General features: G+C 58.0%; 2 protein-coding genes across 3 annotated transcripts in view; one reads left to right on the forward strand and one right to left on the reverse strand.

Moving 5' to 3' along the window:
• The window catches only part of LOC107155493 (leucine-rich repeat extensin-like protein 5), a 5,978-nt gene extending 2,964 nt beyond the window's left edge, over positions 1-3,014 (forward strand). Inside the window, exons 4-5 of the mRNA XM_048783599.1 lie at positions 326-532; positions 2,817-3,014. Of these exons, the coding sequence (XP_048639556.1) occupies positions 326-532; positions 2,817-2,946 (337 nt within the window). The 3' untranslated portion in view covers positions 2,947-3,014. The remainder of the gene's footprint in view (positions 1-325; positions 533-2,816) is intronic.
• A 46-nt stretch (positions 3,015-3,060) lies between these two features.
• LOC107155494 (angiotensin II receptor associated protein) lies at positions 3,061-10,607 on the reverse strand. 2 transcript variants are annotated; one of them, XM_015501380.2, is made up of 4 exons: positions 10,040-10,571; positions 8,464-8,569; positions 7,185-7,377; positions 3,061-5,983 (listed from the first exon to the last, which is right to left on the reverse strand). In XM_015501380.2, the coding sequence occupies exons 1-4, from the start codon at positions 10,345-10,347 to the stop codon at positions 5,868-5,870; spliced, it is 723 nt and encodes a 240-aa protein (XP_015356866.1). In that variant the 5' UTR covers positions 10,348-10,571; the 3' UTR covers positions 3,061-5,867. The 2 variants fall into 2 exon arrangements, with proteins under 2 accessions (XP_015356866.1, XP_048639555.1); XM_048783598.1 differs by lacking the exons at positions 3,061-5,983; positions 7,185-7,377 and adding an exon at positions 7,384-8,283 and having other exon boundaries at positions 10,040-10,607.
• Positions 10,608-12,474: the final 1,867 nt, after the last annotated feature.

Raw genomic sequence — 12,474 nt, forward strand, 5'->3', positions numbered from 1 at the left:
CCCCCACCCGACGACAGCACCCCCACCCATCAGCCACCCCCACCCGCAGCACACAGCCCCACCTCAGCCACCCCACCGCCAGCCACCTCCCCCACCGAGCCACACCCCCACCGAGCCACCGCCACCGAGCCACACCCCACGGTGCCACACCCCACGGAGCCACACCCCACTGAGCTTTACGCCCACCGAGCCACACCCACCGAGCCACACCCTCACCGAAGGCCTTTTTTATAAAAGATACCCGCCCCAGGCCCCACCCACAAGGCCCCGCCCACAGCACCTCGGGAGCCACACCCTCAGCCCTTTTTTTTACATTTTATAAAAGGTACCCGCCCCAGGCCCCGCCGCAGGTCTGCGCTCGCGTGGGCCCGGGTTCACTGGGGCACGGCTTCTGCGCAGTGTCTGCACCAGGGTACCGGCCCAGGCCCTGTGCGTACCATTGCGAGGCACCTGACCCGGAACAACCTTCTTGCTTCCTGCGTGAGTTCCCTCCAAAACGGATTGGAATCCACCCTGTCCCACCTCCTCTGCGGTGAGTGTGGCGCAGTCACTTGCCTCCAGCTTCCAAACCTTCCTCCTGCATTTTCCACCTTCCAAGCCTTTGCCCACGCTGTTGCCCACTGCGCTGTGCCACGCCTTTCTTCCCTCCGTGCAGATTGGATGCTCTCTCCTTTAAAACACCCGCGGGGAGAGGAAAGAACACTGGGATCCGAGTCTTAAGACTTGTGCTCCAGAGTATTGGGCTGCTGGGTGACTTTAGGCAAGTCCTTAACCTCTCTGAACTGAAGGCTCCTCCTCTGTGAAAGGGTGGTGGTAATGCCTACCTCACCAGCCTTCTTGGTATCATCTGGGAGTCAGTGTTCAACAAATAAGTGCCAAAGAACCTTTATACTCTAAGGCAAGTTTTGAAGGAAGGATAATTACTGCTTTCTTCTTTTAAACTTATTTTTCATTTTTTTCCAGCACTGGGGATTGAAACCAGGGGATTGCACAAGCTTTGAGTCAGATCTCTCTTCCTAAACCTGGTGGGTGGGACCTTTTGTTCCTTAGATTTTTGTCCCTCTTTTACTTCCACCGGTGCTTTTTGTCTGATGTTACTTTAGCTACACCAGCTCTATCTTGATCTTTATTTGCTTGGTATAACTTTTCATACTTGTGGCCATCCTGGCTTCATATATTGTAGATGTGTCAGTTGTAAACACAATATATCTGGAATTGTTTTAAAAATCTGAGCTGACATTACTGTGTTTTAAGCAGAAAGTTTAATTCATATACAGATGTATGATTAGGACTTATTAATTTATTTGGTGCTGGGGTTGAACCTAAGGGATGCTTTACCACTGAGTCACATCTCCAGCCCTTTTTATTATTTTAAGCCAGGGCCTAAGTTGCTGAGGTTGACCTTGAACTTGCAACCGCCTACCTCAGCCTCCTGAGTCACTAGGATCACAGGCACGCACCACCCAGGGCAGATTCGACTCTTTTATTTTATTGTGCTTGCCAGTGGTCAAATTTCTTTCTTTTTTTTTTTTTTTTGGCATTTTTAAGAAGTGATCAAGGTTTTCTTTTTTCTTCTGTTTCCTCCCCACTACCACTACTGGGCTTGGAAACTGTGAGTTGAGAGAAAACCTGAATAAACTCTCTAGACGTCACCTGCTCTAAGTTACTTGCTTTGAGTTGACTGCAGATGTGTGGGTCAGGATGGTGACAGTTGATCCCCTCTAGCTGCTTTACCTGTTCTTGATTAACCTCGAGTCACTTTCCCCATGCTTCAGCCCATGAAGATCCCCCGCCCCAGCCTTGGGCAGCCAGAGTGAGATCCCTTCCCCGTCTCCACATGCTTGGCTGCCTCCCGACTCTGCTTTTCCATAAAACTCCTGGCTTCAGGGATTGGCATCCTCCGTGGCGGGCAAAGTGAGCCTGGTTTGGCAACAACTGCACCTCCCCCAACCCTGCACCCCACAGCTCCTCCAAAGCCTTCCTCAGGCCCCTTCATCACTGTGTTGGCGTTCGAGCGGGGAAGGAACCGTGTCCTTATGAACAGCGTCCCATGCCGATGGCTGCAAATGGGGGTTTTCTTTTCATTCTCTTTGGAGGTTTTTGGCTCCCTGAATCTTGAGCTTTGCCCTCTCCCCTTTGAAAACGTTCTGTCGTTCTCTCTGAACGCTGCTCCCCTCCCTCAACTCCTCAGGAACCAGCACCGCGTCTCTGTGTCTCTCCCTCCAGCCCGTTTCTTGACCTCTCTTTCATTCATTCCGTCTCTGGGTGGAGTCCTCACATCTTTCAGGCCCCCATTCTCTCCTCAGGTGTCGTCTATTCTATGAAGGAACCTAGCCATTGAGTTTCTGATTTCGATCGTTTTCCATTTTTAAAGTTCTGTTCCCTTCTTTTAAAATTCCACCGGCTTCCCAAGCTCCATATCACCACCGTCCAGCTCTGGCAGCAAGGCTCCTCTTTCTGGGCCTGTCCCCAGTTTCCATGTTGTGGGCCGGGGAGCCACAGGTTCCCTGGCAGCAAGGAGGGTGCTGTCATATTGGCTCTTTTACATTCTGGATAATAGGTATTCTTCTGAAGAAAGTTTGAAATAAAACAGATTTAAAAGAAATTTAAATTATTTTTTCGTTGATAAACTTTATATGTGGTGCTGAGACTCAAACCCAGTGCCTCACACATGCTGGGCAAATGCTCCACCACTGAGCCACAACCCCAGCCCTATAAAACATTTTTTAAGTCACTGATCTCAGAGCTCTAAGCTCTCCTCAAGCTCAAACCTGTGATTCTGAGTTTTGATTTGGATGTTTTATGACAACCCATAGATTCTGCAGAGTCTCTGGACTACGGCTGTGCCCACACCACCAAGCACCTGGAGACCTGGACCTCAGAGCTCTGCATTGGCCAGTGAGGATAACCTCTGTTTTGCTTCCTGAAAATATCCCTCTCTTCTGAAAGCTTGTAGAAAACACTCAATAAATGTTTGTAAACTCATAATAAATGAATAGATGTTTGGATAAGCAGACAGACTGGTCACCCCCTTCCTCACTCTGAATAATTGCATGGTCATACAGGCAATGAGATGGACATTTATTAAACATTTATACACCACTTTCAAGCCTCCCTAATCCCTGAGTTATGCATTTTTTTCTATCAGGAAACTAAGGCACAGTGAGGTTCAGAGACTGTCATCTCTTATGTAGCTGGTCCCAGGGTTCATTTGGGATTTAAATCAAGGCTACAAGCTCTAGAGCCAGTTTGGAGACAGGCTGCGAGAGCTGGGATTTCTGAGCCATTCTGGAGACTCTGGAGACAGGCCCGTGGTGAGGCCTGTCCAACAGGGGCTTCATCCTGTGGTCGGCTCCACTTTATGAAAACAAGATGATGTCCAAACCGGACAAGTGACTTCAGCTCTCCAGGAGTGCATGTCACCTCTGTGTTGCTGTGACCGACCAAAGTGCTTGGTGGGAGCAACCCAGAGGAGGAAGTCTGTTTTGTGCCCAGGGTCTAGGTCCTTGGTTGGCTGACTCCACTGCTCTGGGCCCAAGGTGAGGCAGAACATCCGGGTCGGGGGAAGGGATGGCAGAGAGAAGCTGCTCAGCTCACCACAGCTGGGAAGCAGAGGGAGGGGGAGGAGCCAGGGGCAAGACATATCCCCTAGGCATGCCCCAGTGACCCGGCCTGCAGGTACCTCGCAGTGTGCATCCTAACCATTCCTCCATCGCAGGGGTCAAGCTACAGCTCTCATGACCTAACCACCTCGCCCTGACCGTGCCTGCAGTGCAAGCGCTTTCAGGAGACCTCTTAGAGCCAGAAGACCAGCGAGAGGCGAGAGGTGACCACAGGCTAGAGGAGTTTCCTTCCTGTGGCTGATGCTGCTAGAATGGCGGACACGGGCTGGGGTTGTGGTTCATGAGACAGCCCGGCCTCGTAGGCAGAAAGACCTGGGTTCCACCCCAGCACCTGAACAAACAAAAATTCCAGAGTTGCCCCCGCCCCGAGGGCTGCCCTTGGCATGACTGAGAGAGCCCAGCTCCTGGCCCTTACCTCGGCTGGCTTCTGGGGAACCCCTCCTGAGACAGCAGGCCTCCTCGGGCCCTTCCCCCAGAGAGTGGGTCAAACTTGGGGGATGGGGACAAGGAACTGTGGTCTGTCATGTACTGTCCCCTCTGCTGCGCACAGGCTCTGCATGGGCTGCTCCTGCTGCCCAGCCAGGCCGTGCCTCCCTCTCATTCCCATGAAAGCCTGACCCACTCCTGTCAGAGAGCATGGACACTGCAGGCCTTCCTGGTCCAGGGACCCACGAGAGAAGAGGAAAGGATGGCCTCTGAGTTCCATTCCTCTCGGCCACAGCGCCCTCCCCCAGGCCACTGCAGTCATGAAGCTGACATGTGTCTTCTAGCTCATCTTTTTACCCCTTTCTGCGTGCACACCCAAGAGCGAAACGGGCGTGCCGTGGTGTTTCAGGGGTACACCAGCGCTCTCCTGTTGCACCCGCCTTCTGCAGTCTGTTCACATCTGGGAGCAGCGGTGGCACGTGGTCAGGTTCGTTCACTGTAACTGCCAGGTGGTGTCCCAGGCGGTGAGTGGACCGTGGCCGATCCGCTGTCTCCTGACGCGCTCTTTCCAGGCTTTCATAGCCGTGGCCACCCATTGTCCCCGGGCCCCAAGCAGCCTCCCCCATCTGCCCAGAGGGCTCCTCCTTTCAGGGCTCCTGCCTCAGCCTGGATCCTCCTGATGACTCTAAGCATGCCTTCCCTGGAGAGCAGGCACCAGGGCCCCACTGTGGGCCCAAGCCCTTGCCGGGTAGAGCTGCGCCCCTCCAGAAGCCCAGGAACCTGGGCCCAGGGGACAGAAGAGCAAGCTCTTAATGGCCTCAAGTGAGGTGAGCCCTGGCCCTGGGATCCAAGGAGCTCTTGGACATGGGTCAGTCTGTGGCCAGGACACAGGGGCTGCAGGACAAGGCCACCCCTTGCCTCCAGACCCAACAGTACCACTGGCTCAGGGAGCAGCTCACTGTGGACAGCGTGCTGTCACGCAGGCGTCCTGCCTGGGCCGCTCACTTTACCTGAACATCACAGTTGGCTCTGGACAGGCAAGATCAGCCCTTCCTGGGAGACACTGAAGGTACTAAGTGGCAGAGGAGGGTTCGAGCCAACGCCAGGTCCTCTGATCCAGGTCCCGTGCACTTGCCCAGCGCCTTCTCAGCTGTGGCCTTGGCTGGGCCGAGCCAAGCCGGGCTCTACTGGGTGTCCAAGGAGAAACCGCCCAGCACAGCCAGGAGATTAAGAGTTGGCACAAGATGCAGCCTGGCCACGGACGTCCTCAGATCTCCATGCCTCGCTCTGCAGGCTGTGGTGGCTGCTGGGCGCTGCAGACACCTCCTGCCTCTAGGCCCGAGGCCCCGCATCAAGTGACCTGAGCACAGGACCTCAGTGCCACGCTGGATGAGGTCCGGAGCTGGGAGCGACCTGAAGTGCTCAGCATTCTGCAGAAGGATGACACAGACTTGGGGAGGCCTGGGGAGGTGGCCATCACTGGTCCTGAGAGGCCTGACCCAGCCACACCCAGGAGTGACGTGCCCCAGGGTCTGCATGGCACAGTGGGAGGCAGAGAAAGCCAGGGTTCCAGCCTAGGGACGAGGGAGACTTGAGGGGAGGGGAGGCCTTGGAGGTTAGGACAGGTGTGTTCATGGGCTGGAAGCCACGGGGGCTCCTGGCCTCTCAGGGCACTTGATTCCAGCAGCCCCTGGGAGAGGGACCAGGAGACACATTCCATGTGAGGCCCAAGGAAGGGAGTCCAAGGAAGGGAGGTCGGGGACCAGGATGTCCCGGGCACCAGGAAGGTGCTGCAGCAGGGCTGGCTCGGGGGCTGCTTCAGTACCCTCGGGTGGCTTGACCTCTGCCCTCTGGGACTGCAAAGGGGTCCGCAGGTGGCTCTGGGGAGTCAATTGTCTGATAGGCACTATGTTCCTGAGAATGTCCAAGGAAATCTGGGGGCGGGGGGTGGTGGCAGGAAAGAAAAAAACAAGAGTGAGAAATTGGGAGACGTTCTGTTGATCCCAAACCAAGATCCATCCCCCGTCCAAGGCCAGGGCTGGGCATCCTGATGCCAGGGAGAGTGGACAGTGGCAGCACCTATAAGCCTCTAGCATGCCCCGGAGCAGGTGTGTTCACGGCCTCACTTTGCCGAGGAAGCAGTCAAAGACTTGCCTGAAGTCATTCAGCTCTACATCCCCGATGCTGGGCCCTGGGGCCAGCGCTCCGTCTCCAGGGCACACGCTTCCCAGAGCAGCACATGCTCAGGAATCTGAGGGACACCCAGCCTGGACCCATGGACTTCTTTCCAGTTCCTCTCCCAGGCACAGGGACACCACATCCCCGTACCCCGGCGGCTCTGGAACTGGCGCTATTGCCGCACCCAGAAAACCAGAGCTGGAGGCACCAGGCAGGGCAGCAGCCTCCGAGAGCCCCGCACGCCTCACTCCCACCCCCTCTGCACGTCTGTCCTGGGCGTTCAAGCACGTCCTAAAGGCTGGGGGCCTTGGTCTCCTTGTCTATCTCCTGGGGCAGGGCTGGGGGGTGCTGAGGTCAGTGAGGACCATTCCTACACTTGCCCAGCGCTCCCCGGGCCACCTGCACCTCTTCCCAAAGCAAAGATGGAAGCCCCCGCCCCACCTCCACCCAGAGTGCAAAAGGAGGTGTCAGAGGGAACAGGAAAATGGCTCAGCCCCCATGGAAGAGGTGGGGGGAAGGGTTTCTGGGGGTGGGGCTGGGCAGGAGGCGAGATGGCTGCCCACAGGAAGTGACTGCCATTTGGCGCTGGCTTCCCCCAGGTCCCAGCAACCCTAGCTCTCCCCGGACACCTCGAACTATCCATCAAAGAGACCCGCATGTCAGGACAGCAGGGCTGGCGGGCACAGGGGAGGGGCTCTGGAAAGTGGCTCACACCTTGCCTTGCCCGTGCTCTGCACCAAGGGAAGGCCAGCCTGAGGCTGCTGCCCCCGACCCTGTGAAGCCCGACAGCGAGGAGACCACCCCAGACTGTGATGGCCGTGGCCCAGGAGCAGCGACCAGGGAAGTGCACACCCAGCCTGGTGGGGAGCCACACCACACTCCTGCCTGCGCTGGAGCCCCAGGCCCGTGGGCAAGGGCCACGGCAGGGGGAGTTGGGGCAGCTGGAGGCAGGCTCACCGTGGGACAGGAGGTTGCCCCCTCGCTCCCGGTACATGTGGTAGACCAGGAAGCAGGAGAAGGGCTTGAGCAGCAGGCTGAGGATGGCCATGCCGGCGCTGAAGCGGCCTGTGTCCGAGGTGGCGACCAGTGGGTAGAAGACACTGATGTGGATGATGTCCAGTAAGATGGTGGCCATCAAGCCCCCCAGGAACTGCAAGACACACAGCCACAGGTTTGGGGGCACTGCCCGGCCCCCTCAGACACGCAGCTCCTCCTCTGCATACACCAGCCCAGAAGCCTGGCTCCTGCCCTCTGCTCCTCGGGCTTTGCTGTAGAGATGTCAGGCCAGCAGGCAGGACCTGGAGGGGAGCAGAGCCGCCCGCCTGCAGCCTGCAGGGCTTCGGAGAGGACACTGGGGAGGCGCCAGCAGTGCCACTCCACCTCCCCAGGCCGCGACGGGGTCAAAGACTTGGTCTAAACCTCCAAGTTGGAAGATCCCTTGGAGCTCCCGGACACATGGCCGTCACAAAGGAACCCTTCTCTACCACTGAGAGGCTGCGGCCCCGCGGGAAGAGCTGGGGGGAAAAAGCTGGGGCGGGGCTGGTGGGGGCTGGGTCAATTCTAACTTCAGTACAGAAGTGGAGCTCCCTCCTGGCCAGGTCTCCCAGCCACCTTCCCTCTCCCCCCAAGGAGGGTGTCATGGTTTACATGTGAGATGTCCCCCCAAGGCTCCTGCGTGAGGCAATGCAAGAAGGCTTAGAAGTGCCGTGACTGGGTCAGGAGGCCCTCACCCAATCAGGGCGCTAACCCCTAGAGTGGTAACTGGAGGCCCTAGAGTGTGGCAGGAGGGGGTGGGCATTGGGGGCATGGCTCTGGGGTATTTATTTTGTCCCTGGTGAGTGGAGTCCCTCTGCTTCCCTCCACCACACCCTTCTCCATGTCCTGCCTCACCTCCAGCCCCAGAGATGGACTGAGGCCTCTGAAACCGGGAGCCCCCCAATACTTCTCCTCTGATTGTTCTTGTAGGTCTTTCGATCACAGTGATGAAGAAGCTGTCAGAGGTCAGCCCACCTGGGGGAGTGGCCCATCTGGGGCACTGCTGGGCCCCTCCCTGGGTCTGTCTTGGGAAAAGCAATACAGACATGGGCTCCCCAGGGCACCCAGCAGGGAGCTGGCCAGCTGGCAGGCAGGTGGACAGGCAGCCTGGAGGCTGAAAATGGGGGACCAAGGAAGAGAGAGAACCGGGGCAGGTGAGAGGCGGCAGAGCCTAAGCCCAGCCCACGCCCTCCCTGCTCACCATGCTTATGGCGTCCACGGAGTCCCGCTGAGCCACGGCCCACACGCCCAGGGCCAGGATGGTGAAGTTGGCCCAGGCATAGGAGCCCGAGAACCCGATGCAGCCCCTGTGGGAGAGACCTCTGTCCGTCAGGTGGCCACCGCCCTGCGGCTGCCCGCCCTTCCACAGTCACCTCCCCCTTGCTCCAGCGTCCCAGGCCTCCTCAGAGAACAGGCCCCAGTCTGCAAGGCCAGCTGGCTGCACTTCAAGCATCAGCAAGTCACCTCACCCCTCCTGACTGGGCACGGCCTCCCCCCAGGGTCTCCATGCGGCCACTCCTGGCCCCGCAAACCACTCTCGAAAATGCAGTCGGCGTGTGAATCCGATGGTCACTCCTCTGTTAAAAACACCGTTTTCTCTCCCATTGAAATAAAATAGACCCTTCACCAGGGCCTGCGGGGTTGGGCGAGTGCCCCAGGGGATCTGGCCAGTACCGCCACCTTCACCTCCCTAGCCCAGCCCTGTGCAGCTCCCCGGACACTCAGCCCTGGTGATTTAATCTCAGCTCAGATGTCAACTCCAAGACCCTGTCCCTTACTGCCCAGCGTTAAGTATGAGTTCCCTAATGCGACATCCGCTCTACCCTACAGTGCACTGCCGCTGTCTGACAGGGTGTTTACTGGTTTGCTTGGTAATCCAATGGAAACCTGCTAACCCAGGGCCCTCCGTGGGACCCTGCGCGGTTCTGCGCCTTCCACTCTGTCCTGGGGGAGGCATGGTTATTATCCTGGGCTCTCAGAGACTGACCACCCGAGGTCACTCCGCGGCTAAGAGGTGGGGCTGGGATGTGAGCAGCCTGCCTGCAGAGGCCCTGCTCGTCTCGCCTCCCTGGAACCTCAGTCTGCCTCCCCGGGGCCTCCATGGCCAGCAAGCTGAGGTCGCTTCATAAATTTAAATGATGTTCACAGAGTGTCACATGCAGGAAACCTGTGCAGAGAAGCTGGGGTGCAGGCAGCTGGGCGCCATAAGCGGTTGACTAAATCATCTCGTCTCAGGGTGTCAGGAAAGCAGGTGCCTGGCTTCCGCCCAGGCTCGCCCGCTCAGAGGCTCCAGGAGAATGACAGGGAAACCTGCACCTGAGCTGTTCTCGCTGTGTATGTCCCTCACAGCCGTCTGCACGTGCACTGCACTTGGAAGTTTGCAAAATGCACACGTGAGCTCTAAGGTTTCCCGTCTTGGTTTGGCAGAGACGCCCCAGGAAACTCCACAGACACAAAAGAGGTGACAGCAAGTGCCAAGTTGGCCCCATTGGAGCCTTGTGTCTCTGTAGGCCCTGGGGGTGCCCGAGGAGCTGTGTTCTCCCTCCCACTCCTGCAGGGCCCTGTCCTTACCCCACTGCACAGATGGAAAGCAGGCTCCGTGGGGAACTGCGGCTTGCCCTAAGTGGCCTGACCAAAAGACAGCAGACAGACCTGCCCAGGCTGACACGGACCTGGGGACACGCGGACACAGCCCCTAGGAGATGCGAGGGCACACACCCACAGACACAGCACAGCGGGGAGCCCCTGCATGCAGGCAGACTCCCACAGTCACTCACCAGGTTGTCAGCAGCCAGTGGACCAGGAGAATCACCTGCAGCACAAGAGGGGCAGGGAGCGGGTCTGTGAATGGGGTGTGACCACCACAGGGGAAAGGAAGCTTCCGGAGCCGGAGAACAGGAGCCCCTGCCTGGTACCTACGAGGGCTGGTCATCATCTCAAAGGAACAGCAGCAGCCCGGGTGGAGGAGGGGCATGGTGGACACCCACACCCTCCTGCTTCCAAGGGAATGGGCTATGGAATCATAAGAGCTTTCGGTGGAATGGTGGGGATGGGGAGACACGGCGGGGGCAATTTCTGGGGACATGGAGGGCAGAGGGGAAGGTCACCACTGTGATCGGGAGGAAGAGCAAGTGGGGAGGAGGCCTGAGGGCCTCTGGAAGGAGCCTGGATTTCAAGCCCAGGACAGTGAAGGGAGCCCTGGGGACACAAGGCAGGGAGACATCGTGGCATCACTTGTGACAAAGAAAAAAAAAATCCTTCTGGCTTTTTTTTGGCTTGATGTGCAGCACCAGGGATTAAACCCAGGGTGCTCTACCACTGAACTACAGCCCGGCCCTTTCTAGTTATTCTTTTTGAGACAGGGGGTTGCTAAGTTGTCCAGGCTGGCCTTGAACTTGCGATCCTCCTGCCCTGGCCTCCCAAGTCACTGGGATTGCAGGCATGCACCCCTGCACCCAGAAACCCCACCCTTTCCTCTACTCCAGATCATCCAAAAGGCCTTTCCTGGATGGTATGTGAGGAAAGGAGGGGCGGGTGTGATGGGAGGGCGGGGGCCGGCGGCCACAGTGTCCGCAGAGGGCGGCTCCCAGGCCGAGGGCCGAGTGGACAGCAAGCAGGATGGGCCAGGCCCCAGCTGCAGGGAGGGCGTGGCGGTGCTGAGATGGGGTGGGATGGCACAGGACTTTAGGAGGACAGAAGCCCCAGGTTGGGAGCGTCACTGGGGGCACAGGGTCAGGCTGGAGGGGAGGCTGACTGCTGGGGGCAGGGAGCAAGGGGAGGGGTCCCTCTTACTGCATACCTCACATGCCTCAGCTGGACAGCCTCGGAACACTACAGTTATCATTCCCATTTCACAGACGGAAAACTGGGCCCAGAGGCAAATTAAGCTGATCAAGATTCCTCAGATACTGAGGCCAAACCAGAATGAAAGTCAAATCTGGCTCCTACTGACCAGTGCTGCTGATCTCCACACTGGAGGCCCAGGTCTTCAGCCAAGAGGGGCTGTCTGGGCCTTTGAGAAATGTGGACGTCCTCTACCCGCAGGGGGCGCAGATGACATCCAGAGCAGAGGCGTACCACAGAGGGGTGGCTCCAGGGGAATCGTCCCGTCCTCCGCCTTCTTTATAACTGAGCACTTCCCTTCTAAGCACGTCTGGAGGGGAGCACCTTGAGCCCGACCATCCTTGAGGCACTGTCATCCCTGTTTCACAGCTGAGAAAACTGAGGCTCAGAGTCACACAGCGGCCAGTGCAGAACCAGCATCACACCGGGCCACAAGGCCTCTCTTCCCAGGGGCTTAAGAAGAGTGACCACATGGTGCTGCGTTTCCCCAACATTTACCATTTTACTTGGCGTCACTGGTACCTGCTCTGTGTCTACCTGGGGTGGGAAGGAATGTGGACGTGGATGTCAGCCGAGGACCGACATCCAGCAGAGCGCACTCCCTAATCAATAGTGGGCCCTCAGTGTGTGGGGTCCACTGAGACCCCTGCTCTGTGAGGAAAGAAACCTCCCTTGACCACAGTGCGGGGTGCCAGGGAGTGGGGTAGTCACAGGAGGCTTCTCCATGGAAGTGACCTTTAAGCCAAATGAAGGGGGTGACAGGCATGGCTAACCAGGGCAGAGGACAAAGGATGTGTGGACAGGGCAGCTCCTGCAAAGGCTGAGGCGGAGGGAGCATCGAGCTTTCTGAAAACTACATAAGTCCCTGCTGCCGAAGCCAGAGGAGGGCAGGGCAGGAGGCTGGGGGCAGGGAGGATTCCGATCCTTATCTTAAAGCTACCCATAGTCCCTTCAGTCCCATAGGAAACTGACCCAGAGGGAGGGACCCTGCCCAAGGCCACACGGCAGGCCTTATGGTTGGGCTTGAACTGTGAGAAGACACCAAGGGCGGGGGGCCCCAGTGGCAGCTCACTCCACACTCTCCTCCCAGAGACCACCTGGCCCTTCTCAGCCTGACTTCTGAGAATCGACCTCCGTGTCCACGTCTCTGGCTCCCACACCAGACTGCACACCGGGAGGTCTGGAAAAAGTCCTGAAGGGGACGCAGCACATGGCCTCACCCATGCTAAGCACACACCCTGCCTCGGAGTTCCGCCTGCAGCCGGCCAGCCCTGGCTTACTATGGAGCATGGCAACGGGACCAGAGGCTGAGGCAGGGGCAGCTGAAAGGCTGCAGGGGCCACAGGCAGGTCACTGAATGACCTGTGGG

Source organism: Marmota marmota, unplaced genomic scaffold (genome assembly GCF_001458135.2).
Source record: "Marmota marmota marmota unplaced genomic scaffold, marMar, whole genome shotgun sequence".
In the NCBI taxonomy this organism is placed as follows: Eukaryota; Metazoa; Chordata; class Mammalia; order Rodentia; family Sciuridae; genus Marmota; species Marmota marmota.

What these genes read in the sequence shown, in the direction of transcription:
- LOC107155494 (XM_048783598.1), bottom strand. Translation starts at nt 10,347, where the DNA reads ATGTCCCCAGAAATTGCCCCCGCCGTGTCTCCCCATCCCCACCATTCC. An exon ending in CACTGGCTGCTGACAACCTG is followed by an intron (nt 8,570 to 10,039) that starts GTGAGTGACTGT and finishes TCTCTCCCACAG; the next exon opens with GGGCTGCATCGGGTTCTCGG. An exon ending in CCGTGGACGCCATAAGCATG is followed by an intron (nt 8,284 to 8,463) that starts GTGAGCAGGGAG and finishes TTCCCAAGACAG; the next exon opens with ACCCAGGGAGGGGCCCAGCA.